The sequence below is a fragment of the Sus scrofa genome, chromosome 7 (genome assembly GCF_000003025.6).
Source record: "Sus scrofa isolate TJ Tabasco breed Duroc chromosome 7, Sscrofa11.1, whole genome shotgun sequence".
NCBI classification, from domain to species: Eukaryota; Metazoa; Chordata; class Mammalia; order Artiodactyla; family Suidae; genus Sus; species Sus scrofa.
This window is the reverse complement of record NC_010449.5, coordinates 56,825,658-56,851,166: the sequence shown is the minus strand read 5'-3', so window position 1 is coordinate 56,851,166 and position 25,509 is coordinate 56,825,658. Positions and strand designations below refer to the sequence as shown.

At 38.0% G+C, this 25,509-nt stretch overlaps 1 protein-coding gene across 5 annotated transcripts in view; it reads left to right on the top strand.

Moving 5' to 3' along the window:
- The window catches only part of SCAPER (S-phase cyclin A associated protein in the ER), a 429,066-nt gene that overhangs the window by 161,146 nt on the left and 242,411 nt on the right, over window positions 1-25,509 (top strand). For all 5 annotated transcript variants that reach the window (XM_021099014.1, XM_021099012.1, XM_021099013.1 and 2 more), the window contains one exon: window positions 2,934-3,070. In XM_021099014.1, the coding sequence (XP_020954673.1) occupies window positions 2,934-3,070 (137 nt within the window). The remainder of the gene's footprint in view (window positions 1-2,933; window positions 3,071-25,509) is intronic.

The following is a 25,509-nucleotide window of genomic DNA, read 5'->3' as shown; positions in this document are numbered from 1 at the left end:
CTGGTAGAGCTTATAGGGATACCGTGTCACTTTATTTTCTTGTGAACATTTCTTTGGATTTTGCTTTTGCTGTCTAATTGCTGTTTCTGTTTTATGTGATGATTCAGAATCTAAATCTTAACTACCACTGCCTTCATCTTCTCAGAATTCTCGTGTTTTAATGACTAATAACCTTCATAAATACCATTTTTGTCTTTTTTATTGAGAGATACTTGACATAGAATATTGTATTAGTTTTAATGTGTACAACATAATGTTTGATATATGCGTGTATTGTGAAATGATTGCCACGGTAAGTTTAGTTAGCATCTGTCTTACAGAGAGTTACAACTTTTTGTCTTGTGATGAGAACTTTTAAGATCTACTCTTTTAGCAACTTTAAAATGTATAGTCAGAGTTCCCATTTTGGCGCAGAGGAAATGAATCTGACTAGGAACCATGAGGTTGTGGGTTCAATCCCTGGCATCGCTCAGTGGGTTAAGGATCCAGCATTGCCATGAACTGTGGTGTAGGTAGCAGATGCGGCTCAGATCTGGCATTGCTGTGGCTGTGGCATAGGCCAGTGGCAACAGCTCTGATTGGAACCCTAGCCTGGGAACCTCCATATGCCACAAGTGCAGCCCTAAAAAGACAAAAGACAAAAAAAGACAAAAAAAAAAATACAGTAGAGTATTGTTAACTATAGTCACCGTGTTGTACATTGCATTGCTAGGATTTATCTTATAAGTAGAAGTTTTCATGTCTTGACCACTTTCATTCATTTGACCACAAATAGCTCTTATTTTTAGCTTTTATTACATTACCCTCTTCTCATCATTCATTTAACACATATTGAGTGTCTACCAGATGCCAGGCACAGCACCAGACACAGAAATATCAGTGAGCAAAACAAATCAGTACCCTCATGAAACTTATGTTCTAGTGCAGGAGATTACAAATGAATGTTTGATGTTAGGCAATAATGTTAAGCAAGTCCTATGAAGAAAAAGAAAAGTAAGCAAAATAAGGAGATGGCTAATAATAGAAAGTGTTACTTAAGATTTGGTGTTCATTTTAATCAAGGCCATGCAAATACTTGGAGAAGAATATTCTTGGCTAAGGAAACAAGAGTCCTGAGGCGGTTCCATTCCTGATAAATTTGAGGAACAACAACATCCACTGTGGATCACATGGAATGAACAGAGGAGAGAGCAGTATGGGATATAAGCCAAAGAGGTCAATGATGTAGGGCTTAGTTGGCTTTGTACCCTAAATGTGATGAGAATGCAAATTTTTGATAAGAGTAATAATATGATGTGTTTTATGTTTTTAAAAATTGCTGCTTTTGTAAAGAAAAGATTTAGAGATCAGAGCAGCTAGAAGACCATTTAAGAGGCTGTTACAGTAATATAGATGAAAGCTGATGATGCCTTAGACTAGGTGATAATGGTGGGGAGAAGTGGTTAGATTGGGGATGAATATGGTGTAGAGCTGATGGGATTTACTGATATATTAGGATGTGAGCAATTGTGCAAATAGTGGTACCATTTACTGAACACTCTAGGAGCAATTTTTATGTATATTGGGAGCACAAGAGCTTTGTTTTCTTATTTTAGAAATGCTTATGGTGGAAATATTCTACAGGAATAACAATGTTGGAAATTTGAGGAGAGGGTCTAAAATAATTAGGAAGGAAAATGTGGGTAAAATAAACTGAGGTTGCTTGATTTTCTGGTGATACTAAAGCCCAGAGTGTTATTTTAGAAATGCTTATGGTGGAAATATTCTACCTAAGTGGAAATTTTCAAGAGACAGTTGGATATAGGAATGGAGTTCTGAACTAGAGACAAAATTTGGAAATTTCATGTGTGAATGGTATTTCAAGTCACTATACTTGATGGATAAGTTTGAATAGAGAACAGGGAAGATCTGAGGCTGGGTCTGAGTTGTTTAACATTTACCAGTCAAGAAGAGGAAGAGGATCCAGCAAAGAAGACTTAGAAAGTGCAGCTGGAGTTAAGACGACAGTGTGATGACTAGAAGCCTAGTGGAAAAAGAGTGTCAGGGAGGTGGAAGTGATTTACAGGGATAACAGTGTTGGAAATTTGAGGAGAGGGTCTAAAATAATTGGAAAGGAAAATGTGGGTAAAATAAACTGAGGTTGCTTGATTTTCTGGTGATGCTAAAGCCCATTTGAAGTGTAATGTAGTAAATTTAAGGTGAGATTAGTCAACATGGTTTGTAATTACAGCCATAATAATCTGCTCAGTTATGGGCACAAAGTAGGGAGAGAGTTGATTTAGGGTTGGGATTTTGCCATGCAAGTTTGAAAGAAGAACAGAAGGAAAAGAGATTTGTGTAAATGCAAGGAAGTGATTACAGTGATGAACCATAAAATCCAAGATGGTGATATGGAGGGATGTGGGACCATCCTCTTTTGGCCAAATTTCTCTTGCCAGTAACCACATTCCACTTTCTCATCTCTGCCTGTTTTCTGGGATGCCACCTTTCCCAACTACCAATAAACAAATACACACATCCCCAATATCCCTATGTTCAAATTCAATCCATTCCTCAAGGAATGGCATCCTCAAGCAGACACAGTGATTCCTTTTTGCAGTCTTTCCTCCTCACCCTGAGTGGAGACTGATTTTATTTCTGTTTTTGAGCTGCTATAGCAAGCACTCTCTCAAGCTTGTTCTAATAGATCTGTGAGTGTATTTTCATTTTCTGTATTCTTAGCTTTTAGCACAAATTGATATGCAGCAAAGGTTTGATAAGTCAATGAAGATCTCAAGTAAAACAGTTTCTTTAGTGTTTTCCAAAGCAGTTGTTGAAACCAGTATTTCATAGATCTTTTACTTTCATCTATATAATCTTTTATGTTCATTGTCGTCTGTAGCAATGCTGTTATTTTTTAATAATCATCGTCATTTCATTTATTTATCTTGCAGGAGCACCTTTCTTTAAAGAAGTATATTATTGACATTGTGGTTGAAAGTGCAGCTCCACCAGAGCCTTCGAAAGATGGAGAAGAGCGGCAGAAAAACAAAAAAAAAGCCAAAAAGATAAAAGCCCGGATGAACTTCAGGTACTATAAATATCCTTAAAAACAAAGATAAACTCTTAATGATGCATCCTTTTTAATGTATATCCAGGGATGACCCTCTGCCTCCCAAAAAAGTTGAAACTTATTTGCTTCATGAAAGCCTTGAAAATAACACCGATGAGCCTAATTTATAGCCACTTTATTTGATTGAGAAAGAAAACTGCATATCGATCTAAAGCCCTTGCTTTCACCTGTTAAGAGCTCTTCTTATAATTGGATGCCAAAGCCCTGCCAAACTTGTGCCTCCTCAGCATACAATAGTATGTTTAAGTATGTGTAAACCAAGCCTATTTTTCTTTGCAACTATTGATTTTTAAATGAAGTATCAAAGAAAATCAATAGCAATCAACAAATAGAAGTCTGCTGGCTATAGTGTCAAATCCCATGACTAGGTTTAATCAATTTGGTTGCCTGTCACAACAAGAAAAAGTTCAAGAAATAGCTTGAAATGGAAAGTGAGTTGTCAGACCTGTAGTTTATCATCAGCCTCCAAAGTGACATCTGAGGATCAGATAACTGTGTAGTCCATTATTACCTCACAAGCTTTGAACATCATTTGATGACTGATGAGTCTTGTTTGAGGACACAAATGTAGTTCCTTCTTAGTAGATTATTTGCTCTTTGAAGGAATGTAGTCTGCATATGTTGTTATACATTTATTCTGAAATGTTTCAAAAGATAGAGAAGCTTGACCCATGGGCTTATGGAAATATAGGTCTAGAATAATGGTAAATAGTTTCCAATTTCAGATTGTGATTAAGGAAGGTATCCATTTCATCTTACAGAATTGGTGAAAACTTCGGAGTACTCATCCAGGCAAAAAATACAAAAGGCTTTTTTGATTGTATTTTTTGAGTTTCTGAAGTTTATAAAAACAGTTTCACAGTTCATATACTTCAGGGTATTACTGACCTTCATTTCTAGTTTATGCTAAGAACTTGCTGACTTTCTGACACTGAAATGTTAGAGTCCATTCTTTGGACATTTCTTTTTTTTTTCCCTCTCTATGTCCGCATCTCCTTAGTGCATTCATCCAGTCCTATGGCTTTAAATTTTCTCTACTTTTGATGACTGACAATTTTGTATCTTCAATTTTACTCACACTTAGTATGTCCAGAACAAGCTCCTGCTTTTTCCTCCATACTTGCCCCCTAAAAACCCTCCTTCTTGTCCCATAGTCTCCTTTACCTTAATACTCTATTCTAGTTGTGTGTGCCCAAACCTTTGAAGTTGTCCTTGACATTTTTCTTTCTCCCACACCTCTCATCCAGTCTAACTGCAAATAATGTTAACTTTGGTTTGAAATACCTTCAAAATTTGGCCGTCTTTCTTTTTCTTTTCTTTTTTTTTTTATTTTCCCACTGTACAGCAAGGGGGTCAGGTAATCCTTACATGTATACATTGCAATTACAGTTTTTTTCCCCACCATTTCTTCTGTTGCAACATGAGTATCTAGACATAGTTCTCAGTGCTATTCAGCAGGATCTCCTTGTAAATCTATTCTAAGTTGTGTCTGATAAGCCCAAGCTCCCGATCCCTCCCACACCCTCCCCCTCCCATCAGGCAGCCACAAGTCTCTTCTCCAAGTCCATGATTTTCTTTTCTGAGGAGATGTTCATTTGTGCTGGATATTAGATTCCAGTTATAAGTGATATCACATGGTATTTGCCTTTGTCTTTCTGGCTCATTTCACTCAGGATGAGATTCTCTAGTTCCATCCATGTTGCTGCAAATGGCATGATGTCATCCTTTTTTATGGCTGAGTAGTATTCCATTGTGTATATATACCACTTCTTCCGAATCCAATCATCTGTCGATGGACATTTGGGTTGTTTCCATGTCCTGGCTATTGTGAATAGTGCTGCAATGAACATGCGGGTGCATGTGTCTCTTTTAAGTAGAGCTTTGTCCGGATAGATGCCCAAGAGTGGGATTGCGGGATCATATGGAAGTTCTCTGTATAGATTTCTAAGGTATCTCCAAACTGTTCTCCATAGTGGCTGTACCAGTTTACATTCCCACCAGCAGTGCAGGAGGGTTCCCTTTTCTCCACAGCCCCTCCAGCACTTGTTATTTGTGGATTTATTAATGATGTGGCCGTCTTTCTTTAACTTACCCATCAAGCTTCCATCTTCTCTCACCTGGATTATTATAGTACTCCTCTGACTAGTCTCTTTGTTTCTTGCAGTCTATTCTAAATACTCAGGCCCGAGTGAACCTATGAAAATGCCAGATCATGTCCCTTTTCTCAAACTTTGAGGCTCTTACACTTCAGGTCTCCTTTTCCTAGATGGCTCTTTCCACATATATCCATAGAACTTAGCTCTCTCACCTCCTTCAGGTCTCTGTCCAAATGTCACCTTTTCAGTGAGGCTGTCTTTCATATCTATATCTATATATCTAGTAATGCTCATTTATTAAAGAAAATATTTAAATTTAGGAAAAAACCTATAATTCTGATGCTACTAATATTTTATTTTTATTTATTTATTTAGTCTTTTTAGGACCGTACCCGTGGCATATGGAGCTTCCCACGATAAGGGTCCAGTCAGAGCTGTAGCTGCCAGCCTACACCACCGCCTCAGCAATGTGGGATCTGAGCCATGTATTCAACCTACACCACAGGTCACGGCAATGCCATAACCTTAACCCAATGAATGAGGCCAGGGATCGAACCCGTGTCCTCATGGATACTAGTTGGGTTCGTTAACCGCTGAGCCGTGACAGGAACTCCTAATGCTACTAGTTTTCTAGCATATATATCCTTTTTATGCATATATATCTATATCTACAGACTTTTTTTTTATTGTAGTATGATTTACTTAAGAGAAAGTAGAAGTCTCTAATGTACAGTTTGTTGAGTTTTGTCAAATCAAAATACTCATGTAATCTACAACCTATCAAAAATCAGAACATCTCCATTCCTCTGCAGAGTTTTCTTGTTCTTCTTTCTAGTCATTCTTCCACCACCCCTGGCCCTTGGTAACACTGATGTGCTTTCTATCACTGTAAATTAGTTTTTCGTGTTCTAGAAGTACATACAAAGGAAATCACATTCCTTTGTGGCTGGCTTCTTTTACTGAGTACAGTTGATCCTTGAACAATGGATGTGCTTTCTATCACTGTAAATTAGTTTTTCGTGTTCTAGAAGTACATACAAAGGAAATCACATTCCTTTGTGGCTGGCTTCTTTTACTGAGTACAGTTGATCCTTGAACAATGGGAGTGTTAGGGGCACTGACTCTCCATGCAGTCAAAAATCCACATATAACTTATAGTTGGACCCCCATATCTGTAGTTCCTCCATATCCATGGTTCTGCATCCACAGATTCAAGCAGCTGAGGATTGTGTAGTATCGTAGTTTTTATTATTGAAAACAATCCATGTATAAGTAGACCCACACAGTCAAACCCATATTCAGGTGTCGACAGTATACTCTTTTTGAGATTTATCTCCGTTGTTGCATGTACATAATTTGTTCTTTTTTATTGTTGAATGTGCATATTTCACAGACTTTTATCTATTCATCTGTTCATTTTGTGCATATTTCACACATTTTTATCTATTCATCTGTTGATAGACATTTGGGTTTCCAGTTTTTGGTATTTGTAAATTAAGCTCATATTAAGTTTTGGGGTGTATATATTTTTATTTCTCCTGAGTAAATACTTAGAAGTGCGATACCACCCTGTTTTCCATAGTGTTTGCACTATTTTACACCCCCATCAGCAAACGATGGGAGTTCAGGTTGCTCTGTAGTCTTTCCAGTACTTGATATTGTTAGTTTTTAAAATTTTAATTTTAATCTTGTTCCAGTGTGAGCATAGTGGTCTCATTGTGATTCTAATTAGCATTTCCCTAGTGACTAATAATATATATTGAGTATGTTTCCATATGCTTTTTAACTATTCATTATCTTCCTTTACGATGAGTTTGTTGAAGAATTTTGTCCATTTAAAAAATCGAGTTGTCACCTTTTTTTGAGTTGTTTATACATTCTAACCGTAAGTTCTTTGTCAGAAATATATCTTGTGAATTTTTTCTCTGTCTGGAGCTTGCCTGTACATTTTGTTAATGATAGCTTTTAATAAACAAGAGTTTTTTCTTTTTTATTAAAGTATAGTTGATATACAGTGTTGTGCTAATTTCTGCCATATATCAAAGTAAGAGCTTTTAAATGTGATGATGTGTATTTTATCAGTATTTTCTCTTTAGGTCTTGTGCTTTCTGGGTTCTAAGAGGTTTTTATCTGACCAGAGGTTAAAAAGGCTCCCTTTTTTTCCCCTAGAAGCCTTGTAATTTTAACTTTTGCATTTAGACTTACAACCCATCTCAGATGAATTAATGGGTATGATATGAAGTATAGGTCCATGTTTATTTTGCCATATAAATAGCTAGTTGTTTTCAGCACAAGATGCTAAAAAGGTTTCCTCTCCCATTATACTGGGTTTTTAAAAAATTTTTGTTGAAGGATAGTTGTATAACAAGGTTGTGATAATTTCTACTGTTCAATAAAGTGATTCAATCATACATACACACATACCCATTTTCTTTCAGATTCTTTTCCCGCATGGATTATCACAAAATACTGGGTAGAGTTCTCTGTTCTATACAGCAGGTCCCCATTGGCCAATCATTCCATGTACCTTAGTGTGCAAATGCCAGTCCCAAACCCCAGTCCATCCTGACCCCACCTTCCATCTGTCCCTTTTGGTAACTGTAAGTTTTCCAAAGTCTGTGAGTCTGTTTTTGTTCTGTGAATAAGTTCATTTGTGTCCTTTTTTTGGATTGCACATGTAAGTGATATCATGTGACGTTTGTCTTTCACTGTCTGACTAATTTGTCTTATAATAGTTTCTAGGTCCATCCATATTGCTACAAATGGCATTATTTCATTATTTTTTATGGCTGAGTAATATTCCATTGTATATATGTACCACATCTTATTAATCCATTCCTCTCTTGATGGACATTTAGGTTGTGTTCAAGTCTTGGCTATTGTAAATAGTGCTGCAATGAACATTGGGGTGCATGTATCTTTTCAAATTAGGATTTTCTCCAGGTAGATGCATAGGGATGGGATGGGATGGTAGTTCTATTTTTAGGGGTTTTTTGTTTGTTTTTTGGCTGTTTGTTTTTTGTTTCTTGCTTTTTAGGGCCGCACTTGTGGCATATAGAGGTTCCCAGGCTAGGGGTCTAATTGGAGCTATAGCTGCCGGCCTGTGCCAAAGCCACAGCAACACTAGATCCTAGGCACATCTCGACCTACACCATAGCTCATGTTAATACCGGATCCTTAACCCAGTGAGTGGTTCCTAGTTGGGTTCATCTTTGCCACGCCATGATGGGAACTCCCTATTTTTAGTTTTTTGAGGAACCTCCATACTATAATCATTGCACAATTTACGTTCCCACCAACAGTGTAAGAGGGTTCCCTTTCTTCTGCACCCTCTCCAGCATTTATTATTTGTAGACTTAAAAAAAAATCTATTATGATTCATTCACATTGTTCTGTCAATTTCTGCTGTACAGCACAGTGACCAGTCATATATATATATATATATATATATATTCTTTTTCTCACATTATCCTCCATCATGCTCCATCAGAAGTGATTAGATATATAGTTCCCTGTGCTCTACAGTAGGATTTCATTGCCTGTCTGCTCCAAATGCAAGAGTTTTCATCTACTAACCCCAGATGCTCAATTGATTCCACTCCCTTCCCTTCCCCCCTGGCAAACACGAGTCTGTCCTACATATCCATGATCTTTTCTGTTTCATAGATAGATCATTTGTGCCATATTTTAGACTCCACATATAAGTGACATCACATGGTGTCTGACTTACTTCACTCAGTATGCGAGTCTCTAGTTCCATCCATGTTGATATGAATGGCAATATTTTGTCTTTTTTATGGATGAGTAGTATTCCATTGTATGTGTGTATGTGTGTGTGTGTGTGTGTGTGTGTGTGTGTGTGTGTGTATACCACATCTTCCTAATCCATTCATCCATTGATGGGCATTTAGATTGTTTTGGTGTCTTGGCTATTGTGAATAGTGCTGTGATGAATATATGGGTGCATGTATCTTTTTCAGTGAAATATTTGGATATATGCAAGGGAGTGGGATTGCTGGCTCATATATTAGTTTTACGTTTAGTTTTCTGAGGTATTCCATACTGTGGTATTTTCATTGTGGTTGTATCAATTTACATTCCCACCAACGATTAAGGAGGGTTCCCTTTCTTCCACATCCTCTCTAGCATTTGTTATTTGTTGATTAGTTAATGATGGCCGCTCTAACTGGTGTGAGGTGGTACCTCATTGTAGTTTTGATTTGCACTTCATGTGCCTGGTGGCCTTCTGTATATCTTCTTAGGTCTATTTAGGTCTTCTGCTCATTTTTCAATTGGGTTGTTTGGATTTATATTGTTGTTGTTTTTCTTGAGTTGTGTGAGTTGTTTGTATATTTTGGAGATTAAACCTTTGTCAGTTGAGTCATTGCAAAATTTTTCTCCCATTCTGAAAGTTGTCTTTTCATTTTCTTAATGGTTTCCTTTGCTGTGCCAAAGGTTTTAAGTTATGTCCCATTGGTTTATTTATATCTTTATTGTCATTATCCTAGGAGGTGGATCAAACGAGATGTTGCTGTGGTTTATGTCAAAGAACGTTCTGCTTGTGTTTTCCTCTAGGAGTTTTATAGTGTCTGGTTTTACATTTAGGTCTTTAATCCATTTTGAGTTTATTTTTGTATATGGTGTTAGACAGTGTTCTAATTTCATTCTCTTACATGCAGTTGTCCAGTTTTCCCAGCACCATTTATTGAAAAGGGTATCTTTCCTTCACTGTATGTTCTTGCCTCCTTTGTCATAGATTAATTGACCATAGGTGTTTGAGTACATTTCTGGGCTTTCTATCCTATTCCATTGATCTGTGTTTCTGTTTATGTTCCAGTACTATCCCATCTTGATGACTAGCTTTGTAGTAGAGTCTGAAGTCAGGGAGCCTGATTCCTCCAGTTCTGCTTTTGCTTTTCAGTATCGGTCTGGCTATTTGAGGTCTTTTGTGTTTGCATACAAATTTGAAAATATTTTGTTCTAGTTCTGTAAAGAATGTTATTGGGGAGTTTCCATCACGGCCCAGTGGTTAATGAACCCAACTAATATCCATGAGGTTGCGGGTTCAATCCCTGGCCTTGTTCAGTGGGTTAAGGATCCGGCGTTGCCATGAGCTGTAGGTTGCAGATGTGGCTTGGATCCCACATTGCTGTGTCTATGTCATAGGCTGGTGGCTACAACTCTGATTAGACCCCTAGCCTGGGAGCTTCCATATGCTGCAGGTGTGACCCTAAAAAGCAGAAAGAAAAAAAAATGTCATTGGTAATTTGATAGGGATTTCACTGAATCTGTAGTTTGCCTTAGGAAGTATTGTCATTTTGACTATGTTGATTCTTTCAATCCAAGAGCATGGTATATTTTTCCATCTATTTATGCCTTTGATTTCCTTGTTCAGAGTACAGGTCTTTTGTCTTTTAGGTAGGTTTATTCCTAGGTATTTTATTCTTTTTGATGCAGTGGTGAATGGGATTGTTTCCCTAATTTCTCTTTCTGTTCTTTCATTGTTAGTATATAGAAATAGTCAATTCTGCATATTAATTTTGTTTCCTGTGACTTTACTAAATTCATTGATGAGCTCTAACAGTTTTCTGGTAGTGTCTTTAGGATTTTCTAGGTATAGAATTATGTTGTCTGCAAAAGGTGATAGTTTTACTTCTTCTTTTCCAATTTGGACTTCTTTTGTTTTTCTTCTCTGATTGCCATGGCTTGGACTTCCAAGACTATGTTGAATAACATTGGTGAAAGAGGACATCCTTGACTTATTCCTGATCATGGTGGAAATGCTTTCAGTTTTTCACCATTGAGAATAATGTTAGCTGTGGGTTTGTCATATATGGCTTTTATTATATTGAGGTAGATCCCCTCTATGTCCACTCTGTGGAGAGTTTTTATCAGGAATGGGTGTTGAATTTTGTCAAGAGCCTTTTTCTGCATCTATTGAGATGATCATATGGTTTTTATTTTTCATTTTGTTGATGTGTGTCACATTGATAGATTTGCAGATATTGCAGAATCCTTGCATCCCTGGGATAAATCCTATTTGATCATGTTGCATGATTTTTTTAATGTATATTTGTATCCAGTTTGTTAATATTTTGTTGAGGATTTTTGCATCTGTGTTCATCAGTGATAGTGCCCTGTAATTTCCTTCCTTCCTTTCTTTCTTCCTTCCTTCCTTTCTTTCTTCCTTTCTTCTTTCTTCCTTCCTTTCTTCCTTCCTTCCTTCCTTCCTTTCTTTCTTCCTTTCTTTCTCTCTTCCTTTCTTTCTTCCTTCCTTCCTTCCTTTCTTTCTTTCTTTCTTTCTTTCTTTCTTTCTTTCTTTCTTTCTTTCTTTCTTTCTTTCTTTTTCTTTCTTCCTTTCTTTCTTCCTTTCTTTCTTTCTTCCTTCCTTCCTTCATTTCTTTCTTTCTTCCTTCCTTCCTTCATTTCTTTCTTTCTTCCTTCCTTCCTTCTTTTCTTTCTTCCTTTCTTTCTTCCTTTCTTCTTTCTTCCTTCCTTCCTTCCTTTCTTCCTTTCTTCCTTCCTTCCTTCCTTCCTTCCTTCCTTTCTTCCTTTCTTTCTTCCTTCCTTCCTTCCTTCCTTTCTTCCTTTCTTCCTTCCTTCCTTCCTTCCTTCCTTCCTTCCTTTCGTCTTTTTAGGGCCGCACCCGCAGCATATGGAGGTTCCCAGGCTAGGGGTCTAACTGGAGCTATAGCTGCTGGCCAACACCACAGCCACAGCAATGCTAAATCCAAGCCACATCTGTGACCTACACCACAGCTCATGTCAATGCCAGATCCTTAACCCACTGAGCAAGGCCAGGATCTGAACCCGCAACCTCATGGTTCCTAGTTGGATTCGTTTCCACTGTGCCATGATGGGAACTCCTAATTTTCTTTTTTTGTGGTATCTTTGTCTCGTTTTGGTATCAGGGTAATGGTGACTTCATAGAATGAGCTTGGTGGTGTTCCTTCCTCTGCAATTTTCTGGAAAAGTTTCAGAAGAAGAGACATTAACTCTTCTCTGAATGACTGAATGTTTGGTAGAACTCAGCTGTGAAGCCATCAGGTCCTGGACTTTTGTTATTTGGAAGTTTTTAAATCACATTTTCAACTTCAGTACTTGTGATTGGTCTGTTCATATTTTCCATTTCTTCCTAGTTTGGTCTTGGTAGATTGTACCTTTGTAAGAACCTGTCCATCTTCTAGGTTGTCCATTTTATTGGCATGCAATTGCTCATAGTAGTCTCTCATGATCCTTTGTATTTATGCAGTGTCAGTTGTAACTTCTCCTTTTTCAATTCTAATTTTATTGATTTGAACCCTCTCACTTTTTTTCTTGCAGAGTCTGGCTAACGGTTTGTCAATTTTGTTGATCTTTACACAGAACCAAGTTTTCATTTCATTGATCTCAATTGTTTTCTTTGCCTCTATGTTGTTTCTGCTCTAATGTTTATGATTTCTTTCCTTCTACTAATTTTGGGCTTTGTCTTTTCTTCCTTCTCTAGCTGTTTAAGGTGTAAGGTTAGGTTGTTTATTTGCATTTTTTTCTTCATTCCTGAGATAAGATTGTATTGCTATAAACTTCCCTCTCAGAACTGCTTTTGCTGTGTCCCGTGGGTTTGGGATGGTTTTATCTTCCTTGTCATTTGTCTCTATGTATCTTTTAATTTCTTCTTTGGCTTCTTCAATGATCTACTGATAGTTTAGTAGAAACTTGCAGTTTATTTCTAGTCTGATAGCATTGTGATTGGAGAAAATGCTTGAAATAATATCAGTTTTTCAAAATGTATCAAGGCTTCATCTGTGGCCCAAGAATAATCTATCCTGGAGAATGTTCTATATATACTTCAGAAGAAAATATATTCTACTGCTTTGGGGTGAAAAGTTCTATAGCTATCAGTTAAGTCTGTTTTGGTCTAGTGTATCATTTAAGGCCTGTATTTCCTTGTTGATTTTCTGTCTTGATGATCTGTCCATTGCTATAAGTGGGGCGTTAAAGCCCCCCACTATTATTGTTTTACTGTCAACTTCACCTTTTTATGGCTGTTGGTAGTTGCCTTATATATTGTGCTGCTCCTATGATCAACGTTCTGCATTTGTCCTCTCCTCCCATCATGCTTGCTAGTTTCAATATCATGTTTGTCAATGGATGATTTCCTACTTTTAGATTATCTTTGCCTTTATGAGTGAGCTTCTTCATTTTAATATTCTTGTTTCTAATTGTGGCTTTTCCTTTTCTTCTTAGAGATGTTCCTGTAGTAGTTGATGTAGAGCTGGTTTAGAGGTGCTGAATTCTCTTAGTTTTTGCTTGTCTATGAAGCTTTTGATCTCTCTATCAAATCTGACTGAGAGCTTTGCTTTTATTATTGCTTCTAGGTTCTTCCCCTTCATCACCTCAAGTATATTTTGCCATTGCCTTATAGCTTGTAGGATTTCTGCTGAGAGATCAGCTATTATCCTTCTGAAAATTCCCTTATTATGTGATATGTTGCTTCTCCCTTGTGGCTCTCAATATTTTTTCTTTGAACTTAGTTTTTGTCAGTTTGATTAGTATAAGTCTTGCTGTATTTCTTCTGGGGTTTATTTTGTATAAAGTTCTCTCTGCTTCTTCCACCTGAGTGAGTGTTTCCTTTCCCGTATTTGGGAAATTCTTGGTTATACTCTCCTCAAATATTTCCTCTGGCCCATTTTCTCTCTCTTCCCCTTCTTCAATCCCTATGATGTGGATGTTGGTACGTTTAAGGTTGTCCCAGATGTCTCTTAAATGATCCTCAGTTTTTTTTTCATTCTTTTTTTCTTTATTCTTTTCTGTAGTAGTGATTTCCACCACTTTGTCTTCCAACTGGTTTATTCGTTCCTCTGCCTCTGTTAATCTGCTATGAGTTCCTTCTAGGTTATCTTTCACTCAGCTATCACACTATTCCTTTTGCTCTTCAAATCCTCTAGCTTTTTGTTAAACATATCTTTTAAGTTCTTGATCTGTGTCTCCGTTCTTTTTTGAAGATCTTGGATATCTTTACTATTATCACTCTGAAGTCTTTTTCAGGTAAATCTCCTATCTCCTCATCATTTAGTGGTTTTTGTCTTGTTCCTTTGTCTGAAAGCTACTTCTTCATCATCTCATAGTGTCTACCTTTCTGTTTACCATCCCTTTGACAGTTGGTATGTAGTTGTTGAAGCAGGTGTCCAGTACTGGAGTTCTAAGGGGTGGTAGGGGTTCACATGTACCTCTTTGACAGATAAGCTCTAGGGATTGCTCTATGTAGATACAGGAGCAGGTGCTGCTGTTCTATTGGCACTCTCCTTGCTTAGCCACTCTAGGGATCTCTCTCTAAAGCCTCAGTGGCAGAGGGCTTCTCCCTGCTTGTTGCACACAGGCTCTATCCGTAGCTGCAGGATGTGTGTTTCTGGCATTCCCTCCCTATGCCTTGCTGCTGGTAGGCCTTGTGCTCTCTGTAGCCCTGCAGATTGGCTAATGGGCCTCCCCTGGCTTCCTTGGTGTGGAAAGAGTGCTACTGACATGAGCCTTCACAGGGCCACTGGCAAGGCTCCTGTATCTTGTGCTTTTTGCTGGTTGGGCAGCTCACAGCTCTGTCAGAGAGTGGGCACAGGCAGCCCTCTTGGAATGGGCACTGCTGCCAGCAGCTTTTCTAGCGCTGCCTTTCTGCAGATTCTCTGGGTGGAGCCAAGGCACCTTTCCCTGATCCACAGGGAGCAGGCACCAGCAGCCCTCTCATAGGAATGGGTGCTGCTGCGCTGGCACGAGCCTCTGCAGATTCTCTGGGCAGAGCTGAGATGCCTGTGTTTCTCCTGCTCAAGCAGATTGTTGCTTTTGCAGTCATTGGGCGCTGCCGCCAGCAATTTTTCTGCCTCTGCTTTGCTGGCATGAGCATCTGTGGATTCTCTGGGTGGAGCCAAGGAACCTGTGTTTTTCCTGATCAGCAGGGAGCAGGCCCTCTTGGCAGGAATGGGTGCAGCCTCTCTGGGCAGAGCTGAGACTCCTGTGTTTTCCCTGCTCAAGCAGGTTGTTGCTTTTACAGGAAGTGGGCAATGCCCTGATGATCAGAGCCCCTCTTGATTCTCTGGGTGGAGCCAGAGCACCTGTGTTTTCCCTGATCTCTCAGGAGCTGAACGCTGCCACAGCCAGAAGCTCTTCTGGCACAGGTTGGGTTCCACTAGGCCGGGGCCCCCACTGGCAGGAACCAGGAACTTGTGTTTTTCCCCCAGGCAGTTCTAAGAAGTCTGTACCCTAAGGGCAGGGCTGCTTTGCAGCTGTTGGTAGGCAGCTGCTTTGGCCAAGTGGTTCCTGAGCTGAGGCAGGTAGTGTCCTGCAGCTTGAGAAAGTGGGCATAGGGAACAAGGCTGTCGTTGTGGATCCCATCCCTTTCTTCCAGTACCCCCAAACAATGGCATCTAGTTTCTAAACCCAACTGGGTTGCCTCTGCTTAGATGCTCTCCATTGTGGTCGCCTTATACTCTAGTCCCTCTAGGCTGTTTCTGCAAGGCCAACCCTGTTTTTTCCCCCACATAGCCAGCCCCAGCTCCCTCTTTGTGTCTGATCTCTGAGGCCAGAGGTTTAGTTGCCCACACCTGCTGACCCCTGCCTATGGTTGCCTGTTGTCTGTAGCACTGATCACTTGTGGAGGACTGACTCCTTCTTAACTGCATCACAACATTTATCTAGAGCTCCTCCTGTTTTGGGCTGGTCTTGTTGCTGGTGGGGGAACTTCCCAGGGTGCAGGAGCTATTCCTCCTTCCTGATCCCTCCTGGGAGAGCAGGTCCCATCTCCTTTTCTTTTGCTTCTTTTTCTCTCCTTCTTCTTCTTTCTTCTTTCTTATGTCCTGTCTGGTTTGGTAATATTTTTCTTGTTCTGTCATAATCTTGAGGTCTTTTGTCAGTTTTTCACAAATTTTCTGTGCAGTTTCACATATAGTTGTATTTTCAATGTATTTGTGGGAGAAGATGAGCCTTACATCCTGCTATTCCACAATCTTAGACCTCCCCTCCTGTTCATAGACTTTTTGATGATGGCCATTCTGGCTGGTATAACGTGGTACCTCATAGTAGTTTTGCTTTGCATTTCTCTAATAGTTAGTGATGTTGAGCATCTTTTCATGTGTTTTTTGGCCATCTGTATGTCTTCTTTGGAGAAATGTCTATTTAGATCTTCTGCCCATTTTTTGATTGGGTTGTTTGTTTTTTGATGTTGAGGCCCATGAGATGTTTGTATATTTTGGTGATTAATCCCTTGTCAGTTGCTTCATTAACAAATGATTAGCAACCTCCCATTATACTGTTTTAATACTTCAGTGTTTAAAAAAATCTTCCCTATGTGTGTGAGTCTGTTTCTGGACTATTCTATTTTACCCTATCCTGTCCTATCCTATCCTCTCTGTTATTTTTTTTTTCTATTTTGATAGCTTAAAAATATATAAATCAGCCCATAAAGTGTGAATGTAGTTCTTCACTCTCTGGCGAGTTGTATTCCATTGTCATTTTATAAATCTTCACCCTGTCTTGATTACTATAGCTTTATGGTAAGTCTTGAAATAAAGCAATAGAAATTTTCAACTTTTTCTTTTTTGAGGTTGTTTTGGTTTTCCAGTGTCTTTTGCATTTTCATGTAAATATTAGGATCAGTTTTTTTTTCTTTTCTTTTTTCTTTTTAGGGCCACACTTGCGGCATATGGAGGTTCCCAGAATAGGGATCTAAATGGAGCTACAGCTGCCAGCCTATGTTGCAGCCACAGTAACACCAGATCCAAGCCGCGTCTGTGACCTACACCATGGCTCATGGCAACACCAGATCCTGAGTGAGGCCAGGGGTCAAACCCAAAACCACATCGTTTCTAGTCTGATTCATTTCCGCTACGCCATGACAGGAACTCCCCAGGATCAGTTTTTAGTTTCTAAAATAAAAAAGCCTATTGGGGTTTCAACTGATATTGTACTGAATCTGCAGATCAGCTTATGAGAAATGATGTCCTGGTAGTATTGGTCGTTCCAGTCCACAAAAAGGTATATCTCTGCATTTGTTTAGAGCTTCTTTAATTTTTTTTCTTTTTTTTTCTTTTTTTGTCTTTTTAGGACTGCACCCGTGGCATATGGAAGTTCAGGCTAGGGGTCTAATCGGTGCTACAGCTGTCAGCCTGCACCACAGCAACAGCAATGCCAGATCTGAGCTGTATCTGTGACTTACACCACAGTTCACGGCAACATCAAATTCTTAACCCACTGAGCGAGGCCAGGGATTGAACCTGTGTCCTCATGGATGCTAGTCAGATTAATTTCCGCTGAGCCACGACAGAAACTCTTTCTTTATTTTCTTTAGTAGAATACTATAATTTTCATCATAAAAGCTTTACAAATATTTTATTAAATTTATTCCTAATATTTTCAGTTTTTTTATACTGTTGAAAATATTATCTTTGGAGCTCCCTGGTAGCCTAGCATGTTAAGGATCTGGTGTTGTCACTGCTGTGTCTTGGTTCACTGCTGTGACTCCAGTTTGATCCCTGGCCTGGGAACTTCCACATACTGTGAGAATGGCCAAAAAAAGAAAAAAAAAAGATATTTTTATTATACTTCTTGTTGTTAGTATATGCAGAAAACTTGCTGTTTACATATTAACCTTATATACTGGGACCTTTCCAATTTGTCTTACAAGCTCTAATAGTTTTTTAAATTTATAAGATTTCTTTGTGTATATAAACATGATATCTGAGAGTAAAATCAGATTTTTTTTTCCATTCACTATACTGTTTACTTTTTGTTTTTGTCTGTTGCACTGCAGTGCACCTTCAGCAAAATTTGGAACAGGAGCTTTGGACCTGATCTCAGGGAGAAAGCATTCAGTTTTTTATTTTAAGTATGATGTTAGCTACATTTTTATGTATATGCTCTTCATCAGATTGAGGAATTTTTTTTATTTTCTTAGTTTCCTGAGAGTTTTTTCTTAGATTGATAGTCTGTGTTCTCAAATACCTTTTCTGCATATTTTGGGAAATGTACTGTTTAATTTTATCAATTTGGACTTTGTTTTTGTTTTGTCTTTTTGCTTTTTCTAGGGCCGTTCCTGAGACATATGGAGGTTCCTAGGCTAGGGGTCTCATCGGAACTGTAGCCACCAGCCTACACCAGAGCCACAGCAACGCGGGGTCCGAGCCGCATCTGCGACCTACACCACACCTCACAGCAACACCGGGTCCTTAACCCACTGAGCAAGGCCATGGATCAAACCTGCAACCTCATGTTTCCTAGTCGGATTCATTAACCAATGCACCATGACAGAAACTCCCAATTTTGACTTTGTATGAAAACTTTATTGAAATATAATTTACATCCTATACCCATATAAGTATTTAGCACTATATTGATCGCTAAATGTAAATCAACTTATATTTTTAGAATAAACCCCAATTGCTCACTATATGTTATCTTTTTTTGTATATCATTTGGTTAAGTTTACTAACTTTTCATGAAGGATTGATACAGTTATGCTTACTATGTATATTGATCTCTAGTTACCTTGTAGTGTCTTTGTGTGGTTTTACATCATGCTTTTGCTTCCAGCAGGGAGAAGGAATAAAAACCAGAATGCCAGAGCAGTTCTGTTCTTAAAAATGTTTGCTTTCAGGGAGTTCTTTTGTGATGCAGTGGGTTAAGGATCTGGTGTTGTCACTCAGCAGCGTGGGTTGCTGCTGTGGTGTGGGTTCAGTCCCTGGCGCAGGAACTTCCACATACTGTGGGTGTGGCAAAAAAAAGAGTCTTCCTTAAGAAGAAAATATTTAACCAGAGCCTAAACTGCTTGTATTTTATCAGAGCTTAATGGCCCTGAGGGAAGGAAAATACCTTCCATCTAGGCTTCCATCTGAAAAGGGGAGGGAGAAGGGAAGTAGTCCAAATCTAGCCCCCTCTAGCCATGCTGCACCACCTAAGGGAAGGAACTGAGCAGCACTTATAAAGTTAAAAATTAAGAAGCACAAGTGAAATAAAAGACTGAGACATAATCTTGGGACTACAGATTTCAAAGAACAGTGAGATAACCACAAAACATATAGTATATGTATAATAAGAATACCAGAAGGAGGGGAGTTCCCGTCATGGCTCAGTGGTTAACATTCTGACTAGGAACCATGAGGTTGTGGGTTCCATTCCTGGCCTTGCTCAGTGGGCTAAGGATCCGGCGTTGCCATGAGCTGTGGTGTAGTTTGCAGAAACGGCTCAGATCCCGCGTTGCCATGGCTGTGGCGTAGGCCAGTGGCTGCAGCTCCAATTCGACCCCTAGCCTAGGAACCTCCATATGCTGTGGGAACAGCCCAAGAAATGGCAAAAAGACAAAAAAAAAAAAAAAAAAAAAAAGAAAGACCAGAAGGAAAAGAATGAGTGAAAGGGATTGAAGCAATATTTGAAGCAAAGTGATGACTGAGAATTTCTCAAAATTAACGTCAGACACCAAACCACAGAGCCAGGAAACTCAGAGATCAATCATGATAAATGCCCCCCACTCAGCCAAACAATACTTTGGTGTTTACAGAAAAATAGAAATAAAAATCTTGAGAGAAGACAGAGGAGCAGAAAAAAAAAACCACCACACTTATAGGAGAACAAAGTTAAGAATTAAATTCACCTTCTCAGAATGCTTTTGTGCAAGTTCACCATACAAAATTCACCAAGGTAGAGCACATTGTAGGCTATAAAACAGACCTTAATAAATTAAAAAAAATAAAATCTTTCAATGTTCACTCTCAAACCACAGTGGAATTCGACTAGCAATCATTAAAAGAAAGCTGAAAAAAATCTCCTAATGTTTTGAGATGAAAATAAAACAATAATTTTTTTTTAAAAAAAGAAAACACTTCTAAGTAATACCTGGGCTAAAGAAAAAATTCACGAAAAATTTTAAAAATACTTTGACCTCAGTGAAAATCAAAGTTGTGGGATGGAGTTAAAGCAGTACTTAAAATGATATTTATAGTACTGCATGCATATACCAGAAAAGAAACAAGATCTAAAAGCAGTCATCTGGAGTTCCCGTCATGGCGCAGTGGAAACGAATCTGACTAGGAACCATGAGGTGGCAGGTTTGATCCCTGGTCTCACTCAGTGGGTTAAGGATCTGGTGTTGCCGTGAGCTGTGGTGTAGGTCACAGATGTGGCTGAATCTGGCATTGCTGTGGCTGTGGTGTAGGCTGGCAGCTACAGCTCCAATTAGACCACTAGCCTGGGAACCTCCATTTGCCATGGGTGCGGCCCTAAAAATACAAAAAGATGAAAAAATAATAGTAAAAAAAATAAAAGCAGTCATCTAAGATTCCGTATTAGGAAGATAGGAAAAAAAGAGCAAAGTAAATCCAAAATAAGCAGAACAAAAGTAATAAAGTTTAGAGCAGAAATCAATGAAATGGAGAAGAAAAAATTAATAGAGAAAAACCAACACCACCAGAATCTGGTTCTTTGAAAAATAAACCAATAAGCTTCTGGTCAGGTTAACGTAAAAACAGAGCAAGTAATAATATCAGAAATGAAAGAGGGGACATTAATACAAAGCCCAATTGAAGCATAATAAAGGGAGTATGAAGCTCTCTAGTCCCACAGATTTGATAACCTAGATGAAATGAACCAATGTATTTAAAGACACAATCTTCCAACATTCACCCACAAAGAAATAAGACAATTTAAATAACTATATCTAATAAATAAAATAAGCCATAATTTATACATAAACTTCCAAAACAAAAGTACCAGACCTGGATGGGTTAACTGGTGAATTCTGTCAAATATTTATGGAAGAAATTGGATCAATTTTCTCTAATCTTTTTCAGAGGATAGAAGCAGAAGGCATGCTTACTAACTCATTCTGTATTGCCAGCATTATGCTAATAACCAAACCAGATAAAGATATTTAAGGACAAGGAAACTATAGACAAATCTCTCTCATGGATATAGATGCAGAAGTTCTCTTTATAATATTAGCAAATCAAATCCAATAATGTATAAAAAGAGTTACACTCCATGATCAAGTAGGATACATCTCAGATATGCAAGACTTGTTCAAGCTTTGAAGATCAATTAATATAATCATCAGATCCATAGGCTGAAAGGGAAAGATCACATGAGAGATATAGAAAAAGCATTTGAAGAAATCCATCACCTATTTTTAATAAAACCTCTCAGTAAAGTAGAAATAGAAGGGAAACTTGCTCAACTTTATAAAGACAATCTACAAAATATCTATAACTAATATGATTCTTAATGGTGAGAAACTAGTAGCTTTCCCGCTAAGATAAGGAAAAGACAGGAATGTCATATCAGCACTCTTTACCCATATTGTAGTAGAAGTCCTAGCTAATGCACTAAGACAAGAAAAGGAAATGAAAATTGTATTGATTGAGGGTGCGGGTGCATGTGTCTTTTTAAAGGAAAGTTTTCTCTGGATATGTGCCCACAAGTGGGATTGCTGGGTCATATGGTGGTTCTATGTATAGATTTCTAAGGTACCTCTATACTGTTCTCCATAGTGGTTGTACCAGCTTACATTCCCACCAACAGTGCAGGAGGGTTCCCTGTCCTCCACACCCCCTCTAGCATTTGTTATTTGTCGACTTATTAATGATGGCTATTCTGACTGGTGTGAAGTGGTATCTCGTGGTAGTTTTGATTTGATTTCTCTAATAATCAGTGATGCTGTGCATTTTTTCATGTGTTTGTTGGCCATCTGTATATCTTCCTTGGGAAAATGTCTATTCAGGTCTTTTGCCCATTTTTCCATTGGGTCATTGGCTTTTTTGCTGTTGGGTTGTATAAGTTGCTTATATATTCTAGAGATTAAGCCCTTGTTGGTTGCATCATTTGAAACTGTTTTCTCCCATTCTGTAAGTTGTCTTTTTGTTTTCTTTTGGGTTTCCTTTGCTGTGCAGAAGCTTGTCAGTTTGATTAGGTCCTATTGGTTTATTTTTCTTTTATTTCTAAGAGATTTACTTTGGGAGACTGACCTGAGAAAATATTCATAAGGTTGTTGTCAGAGAATGTTTTGCATATGTTCTCTTCCTGGAGTCTGATAGTGTTTTGTCTTATATTTAAGTCTTTCAGCCATTTCTATTTTCGTGGATGCTGTGAGGGTGTGCTTTAGTTTCATTGATTTGCATTCAGCTGTCCAGGTTTCCCAGCAATACTTGCTGAAAAGACTGTCTTTTTTCCACTTTATATTCTTGCCCCCTTTGTCGAAGATTAATTGACCATAGGTGTCTGGGTTTATTTCTGGGTTCTCTATTCTGTTCCATTGGTCTGTCTGTTTCGGTACCAGTACCACACTGTCTTGATGACTGTGGCTTTGTAATATTGCCTGAAGTTTGGGAGAGTTATGTCTCCTGCTTGGTTTTCATTCCTCAGGATTGCTTTGGCAATTCTGGGTCTTTTATGGTTCCATATAAATTTTTGGATTGTTTTATTTTATTTGAAAGAGAACTGCACAAAACAATAATTATCAGCCTATGTTGCTGGATACATAGTGTGTCAAGAGCCATTCTTACAGATGATAAAGAGTAGAAGCAAGATGACAAGGAGACTAAAAGTGGGAAGGCAGTATATAGTACAATTTAAATTCTTAGTAAAATGGGTCAGTATTTAAAAAATAGATAACCAGAATTTAATTGTAATAAAGTACCTTAGAGAATTCTTTTCAGATTTATCTCTCACTATTCCCATATTTTAATCTTTCATTCCAGCAAAAGGGATCTGAATGTTGTTTCCTAAGCGTGACTTGTGTTGCCCTGCATTTATAGCATTATATTTTCACTTTTTTGTCCTATTAATGGCATTTTTTTTCATGTATTCAGACACTGTCTTTCATTACATTTCATTGAGGAAACTTCCCTTAGCATCTTAGGTGGAAATGAGCATTTGTATCAGTACTCATCTGTCACTTACTTAGCTTTATTAAATTATGTATATTTTAATGCTTTATATTCCTCTTCCTTGTAGAGAATAAATACTTTGAATATTCCTGCTATGTGTGTACCCCATCCATGCTATGTATATAAAGCTTATTATCCTCCATAGTCATCTAGTTTATACAGAGTAGGGATTCTAGAGATAGGTATTTATTTCTAAAGTGAAATCAAGACAGGATTCAAGTTAATGTGGTTAACTATCATTTCAGGTAAAGTTAGGATTCTTTTGGATAGTAATTTTCTAGTTAGGTGTGCATGAATAGAAGAATGTATTCAATACTTTCCACTTGAAGCCCCAGACAAATATGTTTTGATATAACAGACATATTATCCCCAAGCCTCAATTTCTTATTTATAAAATGAATACAATAGCATATTGAGTTTTTAGGACCTTATGAGACAGTGTTCCTGGCACAATGCTTGGAACATATTCAACCATGCATAATTGTTACTTTTTCTACCTTTCATATGGGGTCACAATTACTGGCAGTTTGAAAAGTGGTCTTTCCCCCTTTTTGATATACCTTAATATTTTGGCTGATAGCAATGAGCGTATACAGGTTGACACAGTACATAATTTATGTTTAATTCTAATTATTTCTTCATTTCCAAGTATAACCTGTGCTAGATTGCATTTTTCTGCTTTTTTTCCCCTGTTTTTGTTTGTTTGTTTGTTTGTTTGTTTGTTTTGCTTTGTTTTGTTTTGTTTTGTTTTTAGGGCCGCATGTGCAAACATATCAACATAAAGTTCCTGGGGTAGGGATTGAATCAGAGCTGTAGCTGCCAGCCTACACCACAGCCATAGCAACGCTGGATCCTTAGCCCACAGAGCAAGGCCAGGGATTGAACCCACATTCTCATGTGTCCGGTTCTTAATCTGTTAAGCCACAATAGGAACTTCTAGATTACTTTTTTATCACTTGGCTTATTGAAATTTGCATCTTTCAGATGTTTTATGAGGCAGTTTTTATTTTTTCACTTGTCATTGCTGCATTGGTGTACATTGTGACTAATTAATGGGCCAGTGGACTAATACTTTGAGACTAGAATTCTTTGGGTGAATGGTTAGAATTTAAATTAGCCTCCAAAAAGGGAAATTGGCAAATTAAGTTTTGTTTTTTTCTCATTTTATGTATTTTATGTTTTTATTCTTTTTGACTACCTTATTTCCTTTTTTAAAAAAAATTGAAGTATAGTTGATTTACAGTGTTGACAGAATTTCTGCTGTATAGCAAATGAGTCAGTTATACATATATATACATTCTTTTTTATATTCTTTTCCATGATCTGTCCCAGGAGAATGTTTATAGTTCCTGGTGTTCTACAGTAGGTCCTTGCTGTTTGTCATTCTAAAAGTAGTAGTTTGTACCTGCTAACCCCAAACTCCCAGTCTATTTCAACCCCTCCTCCCCTCTTGGCAACCACAAGTCTGTCCTCTATGTCTGTGAGTCTGTTTCTGTTTTATAACTTGGTTCATTGGTGCCACATTTTGGATGACTTATAAGTGATACCATATGATATTTGTCTTTCTCTTTCTGACTTAACTTCGCTTAGTATGATAACCTCTTGTTGCATCCATGTTGCTAAAAATGGCATTATTTCATTCTTTTTTATGGCTGAGTAGTATTCCAGTGTGTGTGTGTGTGTGTGTGTGTGTGTACAAACATACTACATCTTCTCATCTTCTTAATCCATTCGTCTGTTGATGGACATTGACTTTGTTCCATGTCTTGGCTATGGTGAATAGTGGTGCAGTGAACATATGGATGAGTGTTATCTTTTTGTTTTATACTTTTTTTCCCCTATATATATCCAGAAGTGGGATTGCTGGATTATATGGTAATTCTATTTTTAGTTTTCTGAGGAATAGTTTCTGTAGTGACTATACCAATTTACATCCCCACCAACAGTGTAGGAGGATTCCCTTTTCTCTGCAACCTCTCCAGAATTTGTTATTGGTAGACTTATGGCCATTCTGTCCATCGTGAGATGGTACCTCGTAGTTTTCATTTGCATTTCTCTAATAGTGATGCTGAGCATCTCTTCATATGCCTTCTGGCCATCCCTGTGCCTTCTTTGTAGATAAGTCTTCTGCCCATTTTTCAGTTGGGTTATTTGTTTTTATGTTGTTGAGTCTTATAAGTTTCTTGTATATTTTGGAGAGTAAACCCTTGTTGGTTGGCATCATTTGCAACTATTTTCTCCCTTTCCATAGGGTGTCTTTTTTAAAGAATGGTTTCTCTTGCTATGCAGAAGCTTATAAATTTGATTAGGTCCCATTTGTTTATTTTAATTTATATTTCTATTGCCTTGGGAGACTGACCTAATAAAACATTTGTAAGGTCATCCTTAATGGACTGTTATAGTG